Source organism: Harpia harpyja, chromosome 6 (assembly GCF_026419915.1).
Source record: "Harpia harpyja isolate bHarHar1 chromosome 6, bHarHar1 primary haplotype, whole genome shotgun sequence".
In the NCBI taxonomy this organism is placed as follows: Eukaryota; Metazoa; Chordata; class Aves; order Accipitriformes; family Accipitridae; genus Harpia; species Harpia harpyja.
Genome location: NC_068945.1, coordinates 27,646,731 through 27,668,781, shown reverse-complemented (window position 1 = coordinate 27,668,781; position 22,051 = coordinate 27,646,731). Strand labels below are relative to the sequence as shown.

At 48.1% G+C, this 22,051-nt stretch overlaps 2 protein-coding genes across 2 annotated transcripts; one reads left to right on the top strand and one right to left on the bottom strand.

The window, feature by feature from the left end:
* Positions 1 to 2,712: 2,712 nt before the first annotated feature.
* Positions 2,713 to 12,917, bottom strand: EIF3L (eukaryotic translation initiation factor 3 subunit L). Its single transcript, XM_052788916.1, has 13 exons — positions 12,824 to 12,917; positions 12,685 to 12,733; positions 12,394 to 12,604; positions 11,731 to 11,810; positions 11,385 to 11,446; positions 9,942 to 10,011; positions 9,153 to 9,226; positions 7,976 to 8,147; positions 7,564 to 7,718; positions 6,596 to 6,766; positions 4,802 to 5,299; positions 3,722 to 3,802; positions 2,713 to 2,964 (listed from the first exon to the last, which is right to left on the bottom strand). The coding sequence occupies exons 1-13, from the start codon at positions 12,854 to 12,856 to the stop codon at positions 2,926 to 2,928; spliced, it is 1,695 nt and encodes a 564-aa protein (XP_052644876.1). The 5' UTR covers positions 12,857 to 12,917; the 3' UTR covers positions 2,713 to 2,925.
* A 317-nt stretch (positions 12,918 to 13,234) lies between these two features.
* ANKRD54 (ankyrin repeat domain 54) lies at positions 13,235 to 20,246 on the top strand. The gene is made up of 8 exons (XM_052788920.1): positions 13,235 to 13,511; positions 13,937 to 13,984; positions 16,267 to 16,365; positions 16,829 to 16,900; positions 17,305 to 17,352; positions 17,477 to 17,601; positions 18,497 to 18,604; positions 19,299 to 20,246. Exons 1-8 carry the CDS (start codon positions 13,277 to 13,279, stop codon positions 19,371 to 19,373), a joined length of 810 nt encoding a protein of 269 aa, XP_052644880.1. The 5' UTR covers positions 13,235 to 13,276; the 3' UTR covers positions 19,374 to 20,246.
* The last annotated feature ends 1,805 nt before the right edge of the window (positions 20,247 to 22,051 follow it).

Below are 22,051 nucleotides of genomic sequence, written 5' to 3'. Positions count from 1 at the left end.
TGTGGAAGAAGTGGAGGAAGGGTGCGATACAATCTCAGGAACCCACGACATTGAGGAGATGGATTGTCACGAGAGCTGGCTTGCATGCTTAGTGTGGTGGTCTGACAAGGGGTGGGGAGAAAGCACACTATTAAATGTTAGTTTATTTTGCTAAACATTTTTTTCATTTCCAATTAAGCAAGGTGGGGGGCAATAGCTACCTCTGTGGACAACTGATCCATCACCCAGATGTTGAGCTTATTGCTGGCAGTCCCTCTCTCCACTTTTTTTTTCTCTGTTAATGGGCTCTATATCCCTTTCTCCAGTCAGGTCTCATGCGTAGCAACCCTCCTTCTTCTATTCCACTGTTTCATTCTATCACTCCACGGCCCCACAGCTGTAACAAGTGAAAAATAAATTCTCTGAATGGCTTGTGCAGGCTCCCCTGTCAGTGCCCGGGATAAGCTGTGGTATAAATCACTGGAAAAGCTACTATGTAGAGAAAAAGGAAATGAAGTATTGTCTTGGTTTTGTAACGACCAAGCTGGCTGCTCAGGATCCCCCAGACCTGCCTGACAGCATCTTCCTGATGTATCCTAAGGGAAAGCAGGATCAGGGATGTTTTCTCAAGTGTCTTTTCCAGGGTCCATAATCACACTGACTCCCTTCACAACCACAGGTCAGAGACACAGAGTAGATAACCCTGTGCTGTGGTTCCCTCTGATAAAACCGTTTTGACCAGAACTGCCCAAGAACATTTCCACTAACCTAACGCTGCTGCGGCAGGCAAGGCTTGAGCTGTAACAAACCCACCCCTCCTCCCTGCAGAGCGCCTTTCCAGCAGCAGCCAGGCTCTGTTGATGCTGCTGAACGCCCTGCATTCCTCTAGCTTCAAGCAGTGCCAGGCACCGCGGCTCGCTGAGCCCATCTTTCTGCCCTGTGAGAGAGCTGCAAGCTCTTCCTGGCTTCGTTCCAAGTGCCAGTCCCGCTCAGTTAACCTTCAGCAGTCCCTCAGACAAGGCGTGGAGCCAGGCAGACTGGCGGATGGTCTCTGTGCATCCTCTGGAAGCCACTCTGGCAGACAAACACAAGCATATTCACATACCTGAGAACAGCCTGTAACCACTAGCGTGTTTAAGATGATACATATATGCATTAAAAGTCTGTAACTCCAACATGCCAATCACAGATTAAAAATGGACCAAATCCCAGTAACACATTGGATTCCTTTGCTACGCTATGAACTAGAACTGATCAAGGAGATACTGCCCTGCCAGAGGTTCTCCTGTTGTGTATCACATCTATCTTACCACATGTTCTGGGCAAGATTTAGGCTCTGGATAATAAGAAAGCAGGAGAGAAGTTGCTGTTGACAGTATCCTCAGCATGCTGCTGTTGGTAAATACACCCAGACAGAAGTGGCAGCCCTAAATATAAAAAGGACCAGATTCACTTTGTATGATACCCAGCTCCCTTGGGCTGCTGCAATGCAGTGGTATCTCAGTCCTCTAATTTCTTTAATCATATGGCTGCCTCAAATCCTTCAGAACTGGAGGCAAGTCCTTGGCATGCACAACAGCAACAGCAGCAGCTAGAAGGCCAACAGGAGTTGCCCATTTAATCTGATTCTGTGCTGCCTGTACATTGCCCGCCTGAGTTACAGGAGTTTGGGATGGGAAACGCACTTTTGAGCAGTATCTAGGACACTAGAAACTTGACCCTCATTCAAACACAATCCTACAAAGGCTAATTATTCCTGACTTCTAAACAGAATCGTATACGAAGCCAAGGTGGACTGCCAGGACCCCTCTCTCAGTGGAAAGGAATGAGAGGGAGAGGTACAAAGAGGCAGATGGTATATATGAAGCACGCTTTGTGTAGCTTTCCTATTACACATGCAGGTTTTTCTCTTCCACCTGCTTCTACCACTCAAACACCAAACTATTTAAAGACAGCAAAACGAGAAGGGAGAGAGGGTGTGGAGGGCAGATGAGATGCGATTCATTCTTTGCATTCTCTTCCCCAATATTCACAGGTCCTTGATTCCCCTTTATAGGGCTAGTATTCAACTGTTTTTTCTCTTCCAAGGCACTGCAAGTTTGCCTTGAAGAATCCAAAGTGGCTGGAGAGCTGGGAAAATCAGCATTTAAAGGGTTTTAATAAATTAAACACACTCAGGGAGTTTTCTGGAGAAACTGAACTCCATTAAATTAAGGGACAGTACTCGGGCATCACTTGTGCTGAAATAAAACACAACCTCCAGCAAGGACATCTGATCAGATGACCAAAGTTAATATTGGTTGAACGTTTACAAAAATCCTCCCCCTTCCTTTAAAAACATGTCAATCCACTTGGGAGCATTCCTACTTCATAGTAACTAAAAAAAGAAAAGAGGGGTGGGAAGGCAAAAATGCAGCCTTCTAGGAAAGCAACTACAACTCGGGTGTATTCAATGTGTGGGGCAAGATCTAGAAGGAGTAATATTACCTTGTACCTCTTTTCCATATCCTGTGGAAACACTGTTGAACAGCTAATTTTCTCCCTGCTAATCAGTTCTGCAGCCTTCCCTGTTCACTGTGCGCAGTGCCTTTACAGAAAGAGATCTGCTCCCTACTGTTACCTGCAACAACATGGACTAAAGAGAGCACAAACCAGCATCAGCTGCCCATGTCTCCAAATGCAATTATATTCTTCCACAGAGGAAAAATAAATGAGTACATCAGATACTGAATGTTCACCAGGAAAATTCTACTAATTTATTAGATGTCATGTCCTTTGTAGGACAGTTTGAGCCAAACGAGTCTGCTCATTTAAGTACAAAAACCCTTCAGAGTCACAGGAGATTCCAGAAATGCCAGAACCCTGAGCTCCCCTCCCTCACCACAAAGAAAATAATCTCTCCCACCCACTTCTCTGCTCAGGCCGATCACAGCATCCACAGAAGTTTTAGGGTCTCTGGCCCATCTTCTTCAGGGTTCGATTCAGCTGGAATTAGAGAAAGCAAAGGTCAGAAAAATACATAGTGATTGACATACACTACTGTTCCCCTCAGCAGCCTTTATCCAATGCCTCTACTCCTTCCTCTCCAACTCACTGACAAAAAGAGCTCTCGCGCAAGTGCAGGCAGTGTGTGAAGTAGAAGGGCAACTAGTAAAACTCCCTCCTCCTCTCCAAGACAGCAGAGAAAGATGTGGGGATAAGAGAGGGTGCAAACTTCTAGCAGTGGTATCACAACCCTGTATTGCTCAAATCCCCACATCTCAGGATTTTGCTGCCTAAGTTTCCAGTGTGCAGCAGCCTCTGTCGGGAGAGTAGAGCACTGACAGAATGTCACCTCCTTGCTGAGCACGACACTGAATTCATCTGCGCTCCAGAAACGTTCGAGGCCACTTTTTAGAGCTGTAGTTATGAGGGTAGAGATATGATTTTAGTTGTGTTACTGACAGGAACACCACAATTGTCTAGGGACAATGGAGTCAGTCCCCTTGGACAGTAAAATCCTCCTCCTTTTCCACTGTGGCTCAAATGAGCACTTCTCACACAAAAACATACCATTCTTCAAAGGCCAGCAGCTGCTGCTTAAACCACCTGCTTTTGCCCAGTGCCTTGCAGAGCCAGAGCTTGCCCCAGCAAGGCACCGCACAGCTGTCTCACACAAGCGTGGCTCCGCCAGGGCCTGCGCAGCCCAATGCTTGCCCCACTTTTCCTCAAGAGCTACACAGCCCTCCTGCCCAGGCCTCACCTCTTCAAACTTGTGGATCTGGCGGATGAAGAAGTCCCCATAGCGTCGAGCAACCTTTGTGTCTGCGATATGGATCATGTCCTGGGGAGGGAAGAGCATGAGGTCAGGAAAAGGACTGCACTAGCAGGAAGACAGCAAGCACTGCCAAATGTGAGGAGCAACCAGAGGGGCTTCACTCCAGCCCTGGTTCAGCATCACACATATCTGACCTGTGTTGGTCCCAGAGCAAACATTCAGTTCTCTGTGGGCTATACCTTTGCCTGGGATGGGTCCCAAATTCGCACTGTATTCACTTTTCGCATTCTTGCACACTCTGCCTATTTTTGTCTCTCTTTGCAGCAGTTTGACAGTCCCAACCCCGATTCATGCTCTGCTTCCCTCTACCAGCAGCTAGGAGTCATGTTATCTATCAGGAGAGCTAGGCCAAGACATAGCATGAGACCTTGCAGCAAGAGGTCTGCTCTACAGACCAAGAACAAGGGGCAACCTCTTCTCCTTCGTAGCAAGAAACCTAATTGTTACTGCTATCTTCTTTGAAAATGACGTCCTAAAAGACTCTTTGCTATGCTTCCTGCTGCCTGAAGCTCCAAGGGCAGGATGGTGACAGGATCATACCTTGTGTTTAGATTCCTCCTAGAACAGACAGAGCTAAATGCTGCTCCAGTGAAAAATGGACCTGTAACACGACCAAGCAAGATCCCTGCTTTGTCAAGCAAACCAGAGATGTGGGCGAGACCTACAAAGCTGACAATGCCACCTGACAGACTGACAGCACTGTCATCCAGCTGTCACCTCCTGAGAACACTGACAGACAAACAGTTCCCTCTGTCCAGAGGAAGACATTTAGGACCTTTGCTTTCTGGGTACAATGACTGCCAAAGCTGCCTGTGACATCCCATCACTGTTCATCCACTGACACGCCTATTAAGCAGGGCTACAACTTCACTGTGGGCAGCCAAGCCCTTCACATGGCAAAGAAGGAAGGGATGTTTCCCACAGACTGCAGCAAAACTAGGTGCTGCCACTTCCAGAATTTCCTGGGTGAAGGAATTTCCTAGCCAGCAAGTGGAAGATACCAACCTTGTCAATATAGAAGTCGACCTCAGAGGCGGACTGGAACTCCCCGTCCAGGGCAGATATGCCACTGGTCCATACCAGGTTCTTCATCTTGTGCTTGAAGACAAGCAGCTGGATACGAAACTCCTGCTCTGTGAGGTCTAAGAAGCCAGCCAACTTCGCCACAGGCATGGTGGTGTAGAGTTTGAGGAAGCTGCGGATGGTGGAGAGCTGGGCCTGCTGCTGAACCTCATCAGCAAAGACCTTGAGCTGCTGCAGGAAGGGCTCCTTGTGGTAGTTGGGGTGCACGTTGTCGTAATTGGGCACCACGGGGGAAAGGAACTTGGGGCAAGCATAACTGAAGAGCTCCTCATAGACTTGTGCATCACCCTTCTGCATGCGCAGCATCTTATCCCCATATTTCTCTCGCAGCTGCAGGTGGATGCTCTCATCTATGCGCATGGGGTACATGGTGAGGGCGATGGCCAGGAGTGCATGCATCTGCTCGTTCTGCTTGTTAATCTGAGAGAGAGAGGAGAACTTGTTAGCTCATCAATGGCTCAGGCTTTATGGTGCCGGAGGAAGCTGGGAGCTGCATTTTTGAGACAGACCCTTTACCCAGCGCACTGATAGTCCTAATGCTCAAGGGAGACAGCACAAAGAAGCAGTGCCTCTGGGCAAAGCAGATAGATTAATGCTGTATCGAGGCTCTCATCAATGAAAAAGAGGGCTGGGCAACAGGAAAATACAGAGTGAATGTATCCAGAGCCATAGAGAACCTGGACGGCCAGAAGCAGATTTCACTGCTTTGGTGCAAAGAAGTGTAGAGGAGAAGGGAAGGCAGATAGTTTAACAATGATCTCCTGGCAAGGGACAGTTATCAGGGAGGCCAGTGAAAAAAAGACTGAGAAGGAAGATTTATCTGAGTGTGGGATGAAACAGACAGCTGTGTGGCTGAAACAGACATACTAAATTTTGAAAGTGTCATGAAATTAAGAACGGCAGGATTTGGCTACACAAAGAATGAGAAATGAATCATAAGGATGAAAAGGAGACAGCAGCAGCAGGGGGTAATACAGGCACCAGAGACAGCTTAGGTGGAAAGAAAGCTTTGTTTCAGCCATGCTGAATTAAAATAGTCTGTGAATGATTATCTGGTAATGGAAATATATTCGACAATGGCAGTAACCTGAAATGCAGGAATGGACTAGGAACAGGACTGAGTTTGAAGAAGCTTTGACAAGCATATAATTAGCAGCTGATATTCATTATGGGTGATATTCATTGTGGGTGCTGGTCTCTTCTGTCAGGTGGCTGGAGATAGGACAAGAGAAAATGGCCTCAAGTTGAGGCAAGGGAGATTTAGGTTAGATATTAGGAAAAATTTTTTTACTGAGAGGGTTGTCAGACATTGGAATAGGCTGCCCAGGGAAGTGGTTGAGTCACCATCCCTGGAGGTATTAAAAAAGCGAGTAGACAGGGTACTGCAGGACATGGTTTAGTGGGCATGGTTGATGGTTGGACTTGATGATCTTGAAGGTCTTTTCCAACCTAAGTGATTCTATGATTCTATGATTAACAACACTGCCTAGAGGGAGAGTGCAGATGGAGCCCGGAAAACTGCATGGTGAAAAACCAAAGGAACTAGTAACACAGCTAAGAGAAAATATTGCCGCAAAGGAGTTCAAAGGATCCCCAGTCACCACAAGTAGTCCAGGAAAATAAGGCTGGACTATTAGATGTAGGTAACAGAGGATGGGCAGGGAAGAAGACAGCAGCTTTTTCTTTTGGGAAGTCTAGACCTGAGCTATCTCTTACCATCTCATACTTGTACGTCGTCCTCTGAAACATGCTCTTGGTCCTCTGGATATAGAGGAGGATGTTGGCAAAAACACGGATGGCATCCTGGTAACGCCGCATCATAAGGTATGCAAAGCCCACGTAGTAATAGGTGGTCACCTGGCACTCAGGCACCCGGGAGTACATGCTCTGAGAATGAAGGATCAATAACACTGCATTAGAGGGGAGACAACCACCTCTGATCCAAACAGCTCATTACCCAGAATCCAGTCACCTCTGCTTTCACTCCCATCCCAAATATAGAAAGGAGAGGGTTAATTCAGGATACCTCACCTCCCACCGATCCCTGCAGCAGCTTCCTCAGGGTTTATTAGATCATCCCATTTCCTATATTTCCTAGTTTCAGCTTCCTGCAAGCAGATAACTTTTGCACTGTGCGCAATATTGCCTTGCTCAGTTCCCTTTCCCCCTATTTCACTGCACATCCTGTGCCAGACAGCACATACATAGACCTGTGTCAAGCCTTGGGCCAAGCCTATGTTGCAGCTGGACTTTTGTGACCCACTCTTACCACAAGTAGCACTCAATTCTAGGGCAAAAACATCCAAGGTCGGTGTGGGCACAGTGAGAAACAGAGTCAAAAATAAAAGAACGAGCCATTGACCAAGGTGGGAACAATGTGTTAGCTAGCTATCACTGCGCTCCCACTTACAGTTCAACTAATATTCTCTATAACAACACTGCCTTGCACAACACAGCAAACCTCCTAAGAAAATAGGCATTTGTGCTGCAACAGCATCAGGCATTATCATATGGCTTGATTTAATGCCAAAGCTCCAGCTGTGTTCAACTACAAACTCCTGACAACTACAACAGCTACAAACAGCTCCTCAGCTGCGAGATTCATTATGGCAATCTTTCACCAGCATGTTTGAACAGTGGCATTTGGAAAACCGCCATGGAAGGTTTAAAACATGTTGTATTACCTTCTTGTTGAGCTCGATGTTCTCCAGAACCTTGATTGCTTGGTAGTAATCACCCAGCAGAGAGTGCAGACGCAGTAGCCCAACCAGGCTGAAATAGCCCAGCATCTTGTAGAGGGAGTGACGACCATATTCACCAGCCACGCTTTCAGGGTCACCTAGGAAAAAAAGGAACAATGATGCTTTCCTCCAAGGAAGCAAGCTCCCCTTTCAACACCTCAACAAGCAAAGGGAGCAAGACCTCAAGTGTAATCACTGGCACTTCTCACATAAGGCCAACAGAACTTGTGCCCAGTCAATCCATCCACCGATTAAGGGTTTAATCCAGCTCCCAAACAAAGCTAACTGAGCTTGGTCAAATCAAAGCAAGGCAGCAGAGACACCAGTCTTGCTTGGCATCACCCAGCTAGCTCACCTCCACTTGTATAAACCTCCAGCTGTCGGTTAATATTGGATTTATCCACCAGAGAGTGCAGCACATTAAGGACACTGTGGACGTTCCAGATCTTGGGGTTGGAACGAAGGAAATCAATTTCCTCTTCAGACTTCTTGGCTGTCTTGCAGCGGTACTGGCTGAAAGACTGGAACTACAGGAAAAAGCAGAGATTCGATGATGAGAGGCTAGTTTGGAGATGTTCAGCTAAGTGCGCTAAGCTTACAAGTGGATCACACAAATGCATGAGAATAAGCTACAAGTCACATGAAAAAAAGTTTTATCTGAGATCACCTGGCAATCAAAATGGCAAATTACACCAACTTTAAAGCACCTAGGGAAAAAATGATACAGTGCAGGGGGAAAAGGCCAGAAGACAGAATGGAACGAAACAGAGAAGGATCTCTTAGACAATTAGGACAGGCAACTAAACACAAATTTGCTGTCTGAACAGGTAGCAAAGAGAATGACCAAGTCATAAGATGTGTCTGCATACACACACATCTTTTTCTATATATGCACATGTCCTTTTTCATCCTACAGCTTGACAAGACTGCACTTGAGGAATTCCAGGCAGCTCTATAATAAAAAGTTACAGACAAAGGAACCTATAGAGACAAAACAACAGCATTTGAGATCTGTATTGCTGCACTCAGAACAATAAGTGGAAAAATATTTCCTCATGTCAAGACCTTAGACCATAGATTATTTCAAATCAGGTCAGCAATCTGTCAGTGCAAGCATAAAGGCCCTACTGACTAAGAAGTACAAAACTAAAGTAAAACCATAAACACAATAAAACTAGTTTGAACAAGTATCTTCGCAAGGTCTTTGTGATCATAGCAGACTTCACTCAGGCTGCTTTGAACAAATCAGGCAGAAATGAAGGTGAGTTAAAAAAACCCGCCGAAGCAGCAACTGAAACAGAAATATCAGTAGAAAGCCAGGACTCCCCAAAGAGCTCCCTGTAACTTAAAAATCTGTACATTTACAACTACTTCATCTACCCGGTGACCCAGGAATAACAGTGCTCACCAAAGTTTTTTGACCTGCAATGGTATCCTAACTATGAAAATCACAGAGAGGGAGGAGATGGAAAATTTATAGTGCTAACAGAGGCAAGGCCACCCCAAAATGGCCCAGTCTCATAGCCATATACCTGGTATATGAATTCATCAATGATATCCCAGAGCCACTGGTTGGGCAGTTCCAGAGGAGCAGGGCCATCAGCATCTGCAGAAGAACCCAAGTAATAGATGAGAGGCTTAATACCTTCGGCAAGAACAGTGGCAGAACTGGAGGAATAGACAAATTAAAGAACACAAGAATTTCCCTGAAATGGGAGATGCAGCAGCAGGAGAATGAAGCTTCCAGTAGGGCGGTGATACGTAGCTTTGGCTACCTCAACTGGCTTCACTTCTAAAGAATATGAGCACGTATGGGGTTAATCTCTAGAGTGCAACTGCTCAGCAGCAACAATTCTCAGAAGCTGCGCACAGACTGTCGGGGTTTATCCTAATTGATCTATTCTCTCCAAGTTGCCTAGCAGGGAGTCACAAACACTAAAATTTGTTCTGAGGGGAGTCAACAACAGTAAGCAGTTGTGAAACACTGCAAATTTTTTCTGGCTTACAGCTTCATTTTGCTTTTTAATAAAGATAGGTGAAGTGGTTCTCAGCAAGACAGAAAGCTAAGTAACTTTTATTCTTTCTGGTATTTCAGAAAGCACTGGAAATTATTTGCGCTTTTTGTGGTTTTAAATGCATGGATGTAAAGTGCTCTTCATTCAACAAACTCAAAACATATGGAAAGCTTGTAGACTACTTCTCCCTATATGATCTATAAACAAACATGTTCTAGTTCTTTTGACCCTTTCTCCAGTTCTGCCCTCTCCATCCACTCTCCCTCTCCAAAATTCACAAACCAGAAACGAATTGCAGCAACTCACTGAGGATGTAGTTGAAGAGATTGCAGTAGTTGTAATAGGATTCAAATCTCTGCTCCAGCGTGGGCCCCCCCTGCAATGAGAAGTCAGCACAGTCTGCTTAGTTTCAAGCATGGCAGGAGTGAGTTAACAGGCAACAGCATATGAAGGACAGTCAATAGCCACAGCAGTAGAGGGTCTATTTCAGAAATGTTAGAGCCAATATTCAACCAAGACACCAACCAGCACCACCCAGAAAACTTGAAATTGTATCACTACTGTCCCATAGAATAGGACTGACTTTTCATGTACAGGTAGCTTCTCCCACGACGACCGAGCATTCAAACCTTCTGTGAATAGGATGCATTAACCTTCCTTGTCCTCCCCTCTGCTGTCCAGATTTAAGAGCTTCCTATTACCTTCAACAGCTTTCCTTCCTTCTCCCCTCATGAGAGGCCTTAATAAATCAAAAATTCTGCGTCTGGACAGTATATCTAAATGCTTTGAAAGATCAGTAAACACAGTAGGGAATCACTCATCCTAGAATCATCTTCCTTGTTTCACCTGGAGACACTCAAGGGCAGTCTGAGAACTACTAACAGCACAGCTTGAGAAACCAGTCTCTCCTGTTAAAGCCTGACTCAGGTTAATACAGCAGCCTTTTTGAAGTGCTCATTTCTCCACCCTCTGGTCCACATCAAAACTGCAGTTATTACTTATTTACTCTGTAAGCCATGCTTCTGTTCAGCTTCTTTCCTTAAAGATTTTCTCACTGACTTCAAATTAGCGTAAGAAAAAAAACAGTGAGGTTTGTTTTGTTTTATAGAGCATTATTCCTTCTGTTTCTTTCTCCTGTATCCTTTATGGTGCCCATGTTTCCCCTCTCCACAAGGCACTCTGACCCTGCATGTTTTTTTAATCATGAATATTGCACCCTCTTCTTGTGACACCCCCTCTCACCCACCTGCTAATCTGAAGAACAAAGAGCCACAAGAAACACACAAAACCAACTGATCTATAGGTCTTACAATTACAGCTCTATCAAAAAGAAAATTCAATTACCTCCCAACACTTCCTTCTTCCTTAACTCACTAACCACTACATTTAATGTCAGTAACAAACGTTTACATAATAGCCTCCTGAAAACTCAGACCAGGTCTTCTGATTCATATAAGGTGCCAGGGACACCTGCACACTCATTACAATCAAGCTTGAGAAAACAGCTAACGAGCCTCAGAAAGACAGTCAAATCTTTCCTGCTTTTCAGCAATCAGTGAATCCTTACTAAAATAACAAATGGCAAGAATTTTAAGCTTCCCTAAAAGCACCTTGACTTATAGCTCATCCAATCCTGTCTTGCAAAAATTATGGAGCCACTGATACTGTGGTGACAGCAAGATTTGGCAAGTTTTATGGCACGGAGAAGCCAGCATGCAACCAACAGGAAGACAATGGACAAACACTCACGCTGACTTTGGCGTAGATGTGCCTATAATACAGCTCCTTGTATAGGATGAGGAAAACAGCATCTGGAAAAGATGGCAGAACTGGACATTAGCAAGCCACAAGCCCTAGGCAACTGGATCTCTCAGGTACACCAGCGATGCTCCTCCTGCCACAGTAATAAAGGGAGGCACAAAAGGATACTTCGTTCAAGTTTGACTTCTTGCCAGGCATCTGCTGAAGGAGTTGCCGGAGCAAATGAAGACGACTGACTCAGGCAGCAGCAACACTGTGCACCTGCTCACTCATGTATCAAAAGTGATTTATTTCCTTCTCTCTCTGACAAGCGAAAAGAAAGTAAAAGACTTACCGTTTCCAACCTGAGAGGCAATGGCCTCAGCCTCTGGCCATGGGGTATTCTTAAAAAATCTTTCTGTCAGCTTTGTCCAGCTGAAAGAGAGACACACGTGTGGTATTAGAAACCATATCTCGGTATGACAGTGCTAGAGTTAGAGATCACAATACAGAGGCCTTGGACTTGATGAAAGTAGACCACCGCCACCACCATCCCCTTTTAGTAAGTCCAGTGTTGAAGCAAAGAATGAGAATTACAAACTAAACAATTAAAGTCTTTGATTTATCCCTGAAGTATGGAACAGTTGAGTATGTTACTTTCACATCCCCTTTATGGTAAGGTAACACAGCTATACGCACCAATTACACCTCACAGCTTTCTGCAAACTGCCTAACTAGCACTACTGAGGTCACTTTTTGCTGCCTCCACACTTGTTGGGCACAGCACTGGTATCTTCCTTCAGATAGGTCACAACTCACCTATATTTACGTGAGCCTAATGGTCTGGAAATACCTGTTTTTTTCCCCAGTAATCAAATCAAACCTCATGCTGTATTTTAGAGAAAGCCCAAGCTTGGAACAACACAGGTAGTAGTCTGCCTTTCCTTTTAAGAGCAAGGATGCACTTTCATCACAGTTTAAACAGCGATTCCCCCTTGTAGGGAAGACGGCTTTGTACCTGTTTTCATAGATGTCCTGGATCTCGTACACCTTCTGGTCAATAACATCACTGGAAACACGACTGGCCTGGAGCTCGTACACCTTCTGGTCGATGAGATCCGACACCGTCTTGTGAAAATACTGGATGAAGTTTTTGATCACTTCGGGGATCACCTGGTAGGTCTGCTGCTCGTACTGGCGCTCGTAGGCCAGGTCTTGCTTCGGGTCTCCTGAGGGGAAAGAGGAGCAGTAAGGCGGTTGCCGCCCGGCCCGGCCCGGGCCTACAGACCCAGCCGAAACCCGCACTCACCCGTGTGCATATCATAGTCGTTGGAGTAGGCGTACGGGTCGTAGGCGGCCTGTGGAGAGAAGGCGGCAGCGAGTCAGCGCGGACATGACCCTCCCCCCGGCCCTCCTCCCCCGCCGCCCCGGGACCCCGGCCTCCGCACCTCGTTATCGTAGTCCTCCCCCGGGTAGGCCATGGCGGCGGCGGCGCGGCAGGGAAAGGGGGTGGGACCAGGGGCGGGGCTCCGGCCGGCCGAGCGGAAGGGCTTGAGGCGGCGAAGCGGGGCTGCGCCCTTCCGCTGGTTAAAACAGCTGCCTGTCTTTCGGCTGCTGAGCTGCCATAGGCCTGGGGCGGCCTATGGCCCCGCCCCTCCTTCTGACTGGAAAGCGTGCCTGCCCGTCAGACCTCCCTGGGCACCGCCTCCACCTCCCTCTTCGCCTCTCTCCTCGCCTTCCTTCTACCCCCTCCCTCTGCCTCCCCATTGGCTGCGCGCACACGGGCTGCGGCGCCTTCGATTGGTCGAGCGGACAGAGTCCGCCCCGTTGCTATAGCGACGGCCCTCCCCTCTCCCCCGGCACCCCGCGCGGCGGCCCGGCCCGGCCCGGCCCGTGAGGGGATGGAGGGCGGCGGCGGGGCCGCGGCAGCGCCCGATGCAGGAGCGGGCCCGGGCCCGGGTCCGGAGCCGGAGCCTGGGACCGGGCTGGCCCTGGGGGCGGTGACGGGTGCCCCCCTCGGCTACCTGCACGTCCTGTGGCAGCGGGAGGAGCCCGCGGGCAAGATCCCGGCCCGCCGCTTGCGTAGGGCCACCCGCCTCCACCGTAGGCTGGGGCCTACGGGCAAGGAGAGCCACGGTGAGCGCCTCTCCCTTGGAACGGCCCTTCTTTCGGCCGGCCCCGCTCCGGGCTCCGGGAGCGGTCCCGCCCAGGCCTCGGCGGGGTGGAGAGCCTCCGCTGTGGGGAAGCCGGTAAAGCTTCGGCTTTCCCGTGTGTGGGGCCTGTGGAAAGAGGTCGGATCTGCTCGGTGGGCGGCTTGGGAGAGGCACCCTTGCTCCTGTCAGGGGAGGGTGGCCGTCAGGAGGGGGAGAGCCCGTGGCCGGCCTCAGGAGGAGGAAAGGAGAGCGCTTCTTACCTGGCATGTTGATCTCCTGCTTCCCCTTCTCTGGGCTGAGCCAGCACCAGCCCTGCACCTGGGCTCGAGCGCCGGGATGGGACGTTTTGATAGGGAAACCCTCCTTTTTCCTCCGTGCTTTCCAGTAATTGCTTTCTTTTCGCCGTAGCTCTGAAAAGGCTGCGTGAAGCTGCCAATAGCAACGACTTGGACACAGGTAAGACTTCTACCAATCCTACTTGGGACCTCTTCCTGGAAGGGCATTTTTGCCGGGGACCTTTATTTTAGGAGAGGAGGAGGAGGGTGCAGATAGTTTGCAGACATGGTGCCTTAGTTGCTGCAAATCTAGAAACTGCTTTTCTGGAGCCTTGTTTTGTTCTCTGAGCAGAGTGAGCCTGGTTATAGTATTCACTTTTTCACTGCATCTGGTTTACAGTGTTAGTTTTCCAACAGCCTCAAGCTAAACCAGCACTGTGCTGTTTCAGCTTTTTTGGTATGTAACTTTTGCCCATTTGTAAGCAGTAAGAGAGTAGTGTTTTGGTAAGGTGGAAAAGTTATGATTATCTAAGCCATACCCTGTATGATGAGACAGTGTGACTCAGTAGATCAGAACCAGGACCAGTGCTGGACTCTGCTTCTCGCTGTGACTTCAGAGAAGGCTCGTGGCATATCTGTGACTCCCTTTACCTCTCTGTACTGTAGATTAGAATTGGAAACTGGTTTGACTGGTAGAAACTCCTAGTATATCAGAACGGGGGTTTGTCTGGCATGCTTCACCCCTCTGCTCCACGATAAACCTTGTTTCATGAACTGATGGATAAAGCTCATCTGTAAGCTCTGTCAGTACAGAAAGGGTTGGCTTCAGTCACCATGTCAAGAGGGAGAATGAAAGAATCAGGCTTTATGAAAGTCTTGGTTTTAATCCATCTTAGAGTTTTACACCTGTATTTGATACGCAGGTTCCCCTGTTCACAATCCCGCTGTGTTTTGTGTACTCTGCAACTTGAGGAAGTGTCTGATGATGAATTTATTCTTCATCAACATGTAAAAATCTTTGCTGTTTCCTGTGGCGGCACTGGGTGGGAGAGGTTATGTCATTTCCTACTAGCTTCAGGGAAGAACTGGGTAAATCGTTCCCCATTAATGGTTCTCACTGGTGGCACTGTCAGTCTCCCGGCCTTTCTTCTGGAGTATCAAACATCCCCTGTTAATGCCACTTCCATCTTGTCAGGTGTTCCTTTCACTTCTGTACAACACTTAAAGCAGTAGGTGTACAGGAAGAAATTAAAATGTGACTATAATTCGATCTCTGGAAGCTGAGACAGATGGTGACTTTCAGTGGTCTGATCTATCTAGCTTCTTGTCTCCAATACTGGTCAGTCTTGACTGTTGCAGGATATGCTATTAAAGATCTCAAAATACAGTGAATCTGTCTGTATTTTTAACAGCTATGGAATGACCTTTATTTTGAACAGTGATTACTATATCAGGATAATCTCAAAACAGCAGGAATAATAGCCCTTACAGTTGCCCTTACACATGTTGCTGTAGATGCTACTTTTATGTCCCTAATCTTTTCGGCCTTGACTGGTCTTGTTGCCTTTGTTATACCCAATACTGGAGAGTCACACTAGTTTCTCTATCTTTCTGTGTGAGCAGGTTTTTCCTTATCTGAGAAAAGGAGGTAGTTCAGGTTACCAGAAGTGCCAGTGGTGACATGGAAGAAGTAGCTGGGGGGAAAAGCAGGGGGCACAAGTGTGAGTAGATGATGGTATGGTTACTCGGGCTGTTCACTAGCTCACTTCAATACATCGTCTCCTAAGGGTATATTTGCACTGCTATTGGCAGGCTGGTGCGCTCACCTACCTGCTTCCCAAACAGTAGCCACCATTAGTATGGCAAAAACTAGGAGTTTCAGCTGAATCTAGGAAGGGACGTATTCAAAACACGTTGTGAAGAGGTGGCTTTTCTCGCTGCATGTGGTTACACTGTCAGACTTCTTGCCACGGGTCCATGTTGCTGTGAAAAGTTTACACAGATGCAGAAAATGACCATGCAAATCTACGGAGGAAGCCCATGGAGGGATAGTAAGCACAGGATGCTAATTCTAACTTGGGAAGTGCCTGAGGTGCAGCTGACTAAAGGCTGTGAGAGTTAGCCCTACATCCTTGCTATCTTTTTACACTCTTCTGTAGGCATTTGCTGCTGATTGTCCTTGGAGCATGAAAATTTGGCTAGATGGATCCTTAGCCTTAGCCACTACAGCTGTTGGCTTATCTTTTATGGCAAAGATGGTGAAGGCTGCAACAGAGAGTGGAGGGTACACTGCCTAGGCTGGTTGTGCTGAGCCGGGAGGCTGGCTGGAGCTGGTTCACGTCCAGTTGACTTGGCAGCTGGCAGAGTGTGTACCTACCCACAGAAGAGCAGATAGCATTACCCCTTTCTGATCAGGTGCCCCTTCAGCTTACCCGCTTATCTTCTTCTCCTTGACTCTGTCAGTGCAGCAACTCTTGGAGGATGGAACTGACCCCTGTGCCGCCGACGACAAAGGCCGGACAGCCCTGCACTTTGCATCCTGCAATGGCAACGATCACATTGGTGAGTGGGGGAGAGGGAGTTCTGGCTTCCAGCCTCTCTGTGGCAGAGATTTCGAAGGATGCTCTTTATTTTGATTCAGCATGTGACAGAGATTGCCGTTTTCCGTGTGTTTGGTGGCAGGGTTGCCAGCTGAACTGTGGCTCCAGGGCTTGCCGTGTCCCCCTGCCGAAGTGGGAGCAGGAGGCCCCAGCTCTAGGGCTGTACTGGTGCAGAAGGAAGGATGTCCTTAGTCCCAGTTCTTCCCCTCAGGGAGCCCAGGGGCAGCAGCACTGCCTGGCTTTGTGCTGGTCCTTCTGCATTGCTGCGCAAACCTCTATCCCCTGTCTCTGGCAGGAAGCTGATGAGCTGAACAGAAGCACCCATAAGGCAGCCTGGTGGCTGCCATGTGGACCTGCAGCCCATGTGGGCCTGACCTGTGGGGAAAAGGGAAGGGACTGATGTGGCTCTGTTTCCTTGTTTCCAGTGCAACTGCTTCTGGACCATGGGGCTGACCCAAACCAGAGAGATGGGCTGGGAAACACCCCCTTACATTTGGGTAAGTAAGTGCCACACAGATGAATTTGCATGCAGAGAGGTGAGGTGAACACCGCCTTGCTGTTTCTTTCCTCTCCGCCTTCCTCTTTCTTGTGCATCACAGTGTGCATTCCCAGCTTTAAGGACCTAGGAGGGACTCTTTCACTAGCTTCACTCCTCACAAAGGTTTAAGGGTCAGAGTTTGAGAATATCAATTTCCCTCCCTCTGCCAGCCCCAAGGAATGCGAGATCTGTTCCAGAGAGAGTACTCAGGCTTGAGTATGAGGTTACCCTTAGCAGTTGGGCTGTTCCTCTTTCCAATGGCAAAGAGCCCTTTGGGAAGCAGCAAGCTCCACACTTGAGCAGAAACTCCTTTGCTGTTTGCTAGTACCTCTGAGTTGTGTGTCCTGTGTTTTCCCTCCCCAGCTGCCTGCACGAACCACGTTCCTGTCATCACCACGCTGCTGCGCGGAGGTAACATTTCCTCTGTAACAATTACAGCCTGTCCCTTTCCTGCCCTGCCTCGGTTGATACTCCCCAGGGACACTAAGTCTTGAAGACAGACCTCACTTTCTGTCCTTGCTCATGGATCTTGCAGGGGCTAGAGTCGATGCCTTGGATCGAGCTGGCAGAACCCCGCTGCACCTCGCTAAATCAAAGCTAAACATCCTGCAGGAAGGACTCTCCCACAGCCTGGAGGCTGTACGCCTTGAAGTGAAACAGGTAAAAGAAACAGTTCCATGTTCTGGTAAGGTGGTGCAGCCCCTGGCAGTCTCCTGCACCCTTTAAGGGTCAAATATCATTTAGCAGCTGTTTTAAATACCTGTCTGTAGGCTCTTAGCTGCTCTGGGGAGAGTTTGACTTTTTCCTTCTGTTTTCAGAGACCTTCCTTTTTCCCAACCGCTACTCTGAATTTTTGCAGGACCTCTTTTGGCTCTGGTAGGCCAAGGATGCATTGAATGTCTTAATTCTCAGGCTGTATGGAGCACTCTCTTTTCTTCAACCACTGTGTAAGACAGATGCCTTGTGGCAGGAGAGGGTCCACAGCATGGGGCTATAGCTATGGCGTACACGTGCAGGGACTCTGCATTCCTAGCACATTCTGCCCTGCTCCAGTATGTGGAGGCGTGGAATCGGAAAGCAGTCATGGGGCTACGCCACAAATGCACGAGGTGGGGGCCTCGCTTCAGGAGCCATATAGGAGCCACAAGGATTTTCATCCCTGGCGCACAAGCGGATCCTGCTGGAGCGGGATGTCCCTGCTCCTCACAGTGAGGGAAGCTAGTTAGCCATAAAGAAGAGCTTGGTGCTTTCAGGGCTAGACCTTATGCTTCTTCAGCTGGGCCTGTCTCTGTTCCCTGTTCTTAAACCAGGCACAGGGGTCACGACTAGTCCATCTGTGGCTGATCAACGCCTCTGGTGACTCACTGGGCTCTGATGCTGCCATTAGCGCTCTCCAGTTGCTTTGCATGTGTTCTTCTCTATGGGTCGTACTCTGCCACATACTGCAGCATCAAGGCTGTGCTTGGCAACTTAACTGCAATTTAATTTTTCCTGTAAAAACATCCCAGCCTGGTGCAGCTGTCTGACGTTTGCCTCTTACGCCTGTTGGTTTCAGATTATACAGATGTTGCGGGAATACCTGGAGCGTCTGGGGAGGCATGAGCAAAAGGAACAGCTGGATGACCTCTGCTCCAGGTTACAGATGACTAGCACAAAGGAGCAGGTAGGAAGCATTGAGCTGCTGTGACTCGCCTACTTGCATTGTGACTTCTGCGTTTAGGAGAATGCAACTGCATCAGCAAGGTGGCATTGAAGACATGGTTATGGAAGTGTTCTTGCTCACATTGAGTAAAGTGGGCAGGTTACATGATGACTCATGGTACTCCTTTAGGTTGGAATTCAAAATGCAGAAAGCCTAGCAGCTCACCAGAGAAGCTGAAGATCAGATGGGCTGAGGGCACAAGTATTTTAAGGCCAGGATCAGCACAACCACAGAGGGTTGCAGGGTCTGTTAGTTTTTTGTTGTTTGTTTTTTTTTTTTCTACAAAAGATTGGCCCTTAGAAACAGACTGAGAGGAAACAGCCCTGATACTGTTGAGTTCTGGGTAATGCAGCAACATGATTCTATTTTAAGGACTGGCTAAATTGTGCAAGGTGGAGGTCAAGCATTGACCTCCTGAGGAATGGAGAGAAGCTCCTATTGCCTTGGATTAGGACTTGTGTGATCAGGAGGACAGGAGCCCTTCTACACGACTGTGGGATCAAAGGGATCCTGACCTAGTATAAGCTCAGCGTGGGCTTTACTGGCAGTCCTGGTGCAAGGGTGGTCCCTGCTGCATGGGGGTTTCTTCTGTGGTGGTGGGAGACTGCACAACTGCATTCCCCTGCCTAACGGCCAGCTGTGTTCTTCTTGGCAGGTAGATGAGGTCACAGACCTCCTGGCCAGCTTCACATCACTCAGCCTGCAGATGCAGAAGATGGAGAAGAGGTAAAGGGCTTCCAAATCATCTTCCTGATGCAGCAGGAGAAGCCATAGAGAGAAAAAGAGGAAGCTGAAGCTTGCTTCCCAGATTGCTGAATGAACATTGCTGCCAGCAGCTGTTCCTGCCAGATCCACCCTCCTGTGGTGCCCAGACTGTTCCTGTTGGTGCTGCCACAGCTGCCTTATGGGGAGACAGCGGGCTTTGGACAACAGAGACAACGGAGTGCTGCAGCTGAGACTTTTGGAAAAAAAGACCTGCTCTTCGTTTTATCAGATGGGCTGGCACTTAATAGGATACCCTTCCAGAGATATTTTGCCTTCTCCTAAGCACTTCAGCTCAATGTAGGTGGTGGCTGATGCCATGTGCGGTCACTAGCCCTGACTATTGCACTCAGCAGCTGGCCAACATCACAGAAATGCTTGGAACAGGCACCTTTTGCCACCTCCACAGTACTCAGTTGCATGGGGGAAAAAGTAGATGCCTCAGACAACAGAAGGCTTTGTGCTGTGAAAAGAACACACACTTAATTCTGCATGCTAGCAGCTGAGCAAACATATTGTCTTGAGAAACACGCACCGAGGCTTAATCCTAACCTTCCCCAGAGCCTGTGGTCAGAGGGCAGAGAATCGGACTGGTTACAAATGGGATACAAAGCTTTTAATCATTAGACTAACAGCTTTCACTGGCCCTGGTTTTTAAATCACTGCTGCAAGCTACTGCTTAAATACTACAGTGAAACACTTGCAAAAAATACCCAGGTAGACAGCTAGCAGGTCAGGGCTGCCCTGATGCAAGATTAAGTTTGGGGGGAGGGGGGTGACTTAATCCTAGCACAGTTTTAGGTAGACATTTACATCTTGAAAAAAAAAAAAAAAAAACAACCCCAAAAAACCCCCAAAAACCCAAAACAAACCACCAAACCACCATAACTGACTTTTGTGTTTCCTACTACTGGCAGTCTCAGGCAAGTGGTCCAGTTGCAACAGGAGGTGTTGTGTATTCAGCTGTATTATTGGGCTGGGATGGAGGTGGATTTACGGCTGCCTCAGCAGCACCAAACCCAGAGCTCACCCATACTGTGTTTCTTGCTTGTCATGGAGAGGTGCTGCTCCAGGACCTTAAGTGCAGTGCGAAGAACGAGTTATGACCTCTGCTGCGAGCCCGAAGTGATGCAGCTATGAAGGATGCAGGGAATTGCCCTTGCTAATCTTTTGCTTCTGCCCCACTGTGGTTAGTAATGAAGCTGTAGATAGCTTTGTTTTGGAGCAGGTTTCCATAAATTTTGTAGGTAGGGTGTGAATAGCAGCAAGGTGACAAGAACATGTCCAATAGCAGTCTGAGTTCCCACCTGTGTACCACACGTAAATGACATGGTGTGCTGGTAGCGACACCCATCCCACAGCTTGGGAATCACTGGTTTGGAAGTGTTCATTCTCAGGATTCAGCTTAACCGTGCAACAGCCACAGTCTGGAGCATTCTTCAGAGACCTTCAGGTCAGCATGTTCTCTAATATCTGGCCTCTTGTCCAGGAAGAGGCTAAGTGGACCTCCAAAGCTGAGATACCAGAAATACACATGGCTTTTAGGTGGGTTCATCCGTGGGGTGCTGGAGGCTATGACTGGGACTAACGGTCTTGTGGTTTGGCTGGAGCTGTCACTGTGAATACTGATACTTCATTACGATATGCTGAATGGAAAGGATACTGAGGGGGTGGGAGACAATCTGACCTTTTTGTATGCTGAACTTCAATAAAATACTGTCAGCCTTTTTGGACTCCTCAGCCAAGTTCTCTTTTTTTTTCCAGAGTGGCTCATTCCTCTTTCTTTACGTAAGTTTCAGTCCCCATGCACAGCACCAGACTTGGTAATTGCTACTCGCATACCTGGTCCTGAAATCGGAAGCAATGACACAAAGTTGTTTGAACTCAAACACCAGTCTGTTTGCAGATTGAAGTACACGGTTGTTGACTCACCTTCTGATCTTGACTTCCACAGCCAAGAAATCCAGACTTTAAATCTAGTTAGTTGCTGTAAAACTGTACAAATAGAGGAAAGAGAATCTCAGCGGGATTGCTTCAAGCTGGAAGATGGGGTGTTTTGCAAAGAGGAAAAGCAGCCTTGCCCAGTCTGTACTCCTGCAAAAGTACGGAGCTGGTTGGGAGAAGGCGGCTGAACTCATGCCTTGCCCCGTGCCAGATAAAATGGTTGTGCTGTGAAGAGACAGCAAGAGGATGAGGGGCTGGGGAGGGACATCTGGCCAGGACAGAGGATTTCCAGGCTGGTCCCTGTGTGAGGAGCAGCTTTCACGTCCAGTCTTTACTTGTTTCTTCCCATCTTCGCAGCCTAGTCTTGGTGTCCACATACACCCAGCTATCAAGGCTTCTGCACTCAACGGCCTTGTTGCTGAGGAGACCATTAAGGTGCCCCAAGAGCAGGCGGCTGAATTGCTCTTTATTGCTGCACTTACCTTAGTTGCTGATGTTGTCTGCTAACTAGATGCAGCTTGGAAGCTTTCCTCAAAACCAGGAATACACCTAGCTGGGACTCAGAGCGAAGCTTTTAGCCTGAGCACACGTGATGTTATTGTCCACAGCTCTTCAGCCCTTTGTCTTGCCTAGCGCTGGAGCTTTTTGTAACTGCTCTTGACTTTACTCTTGGAAGGGAAAGGTGGGGGGGTCCTGCAGCCA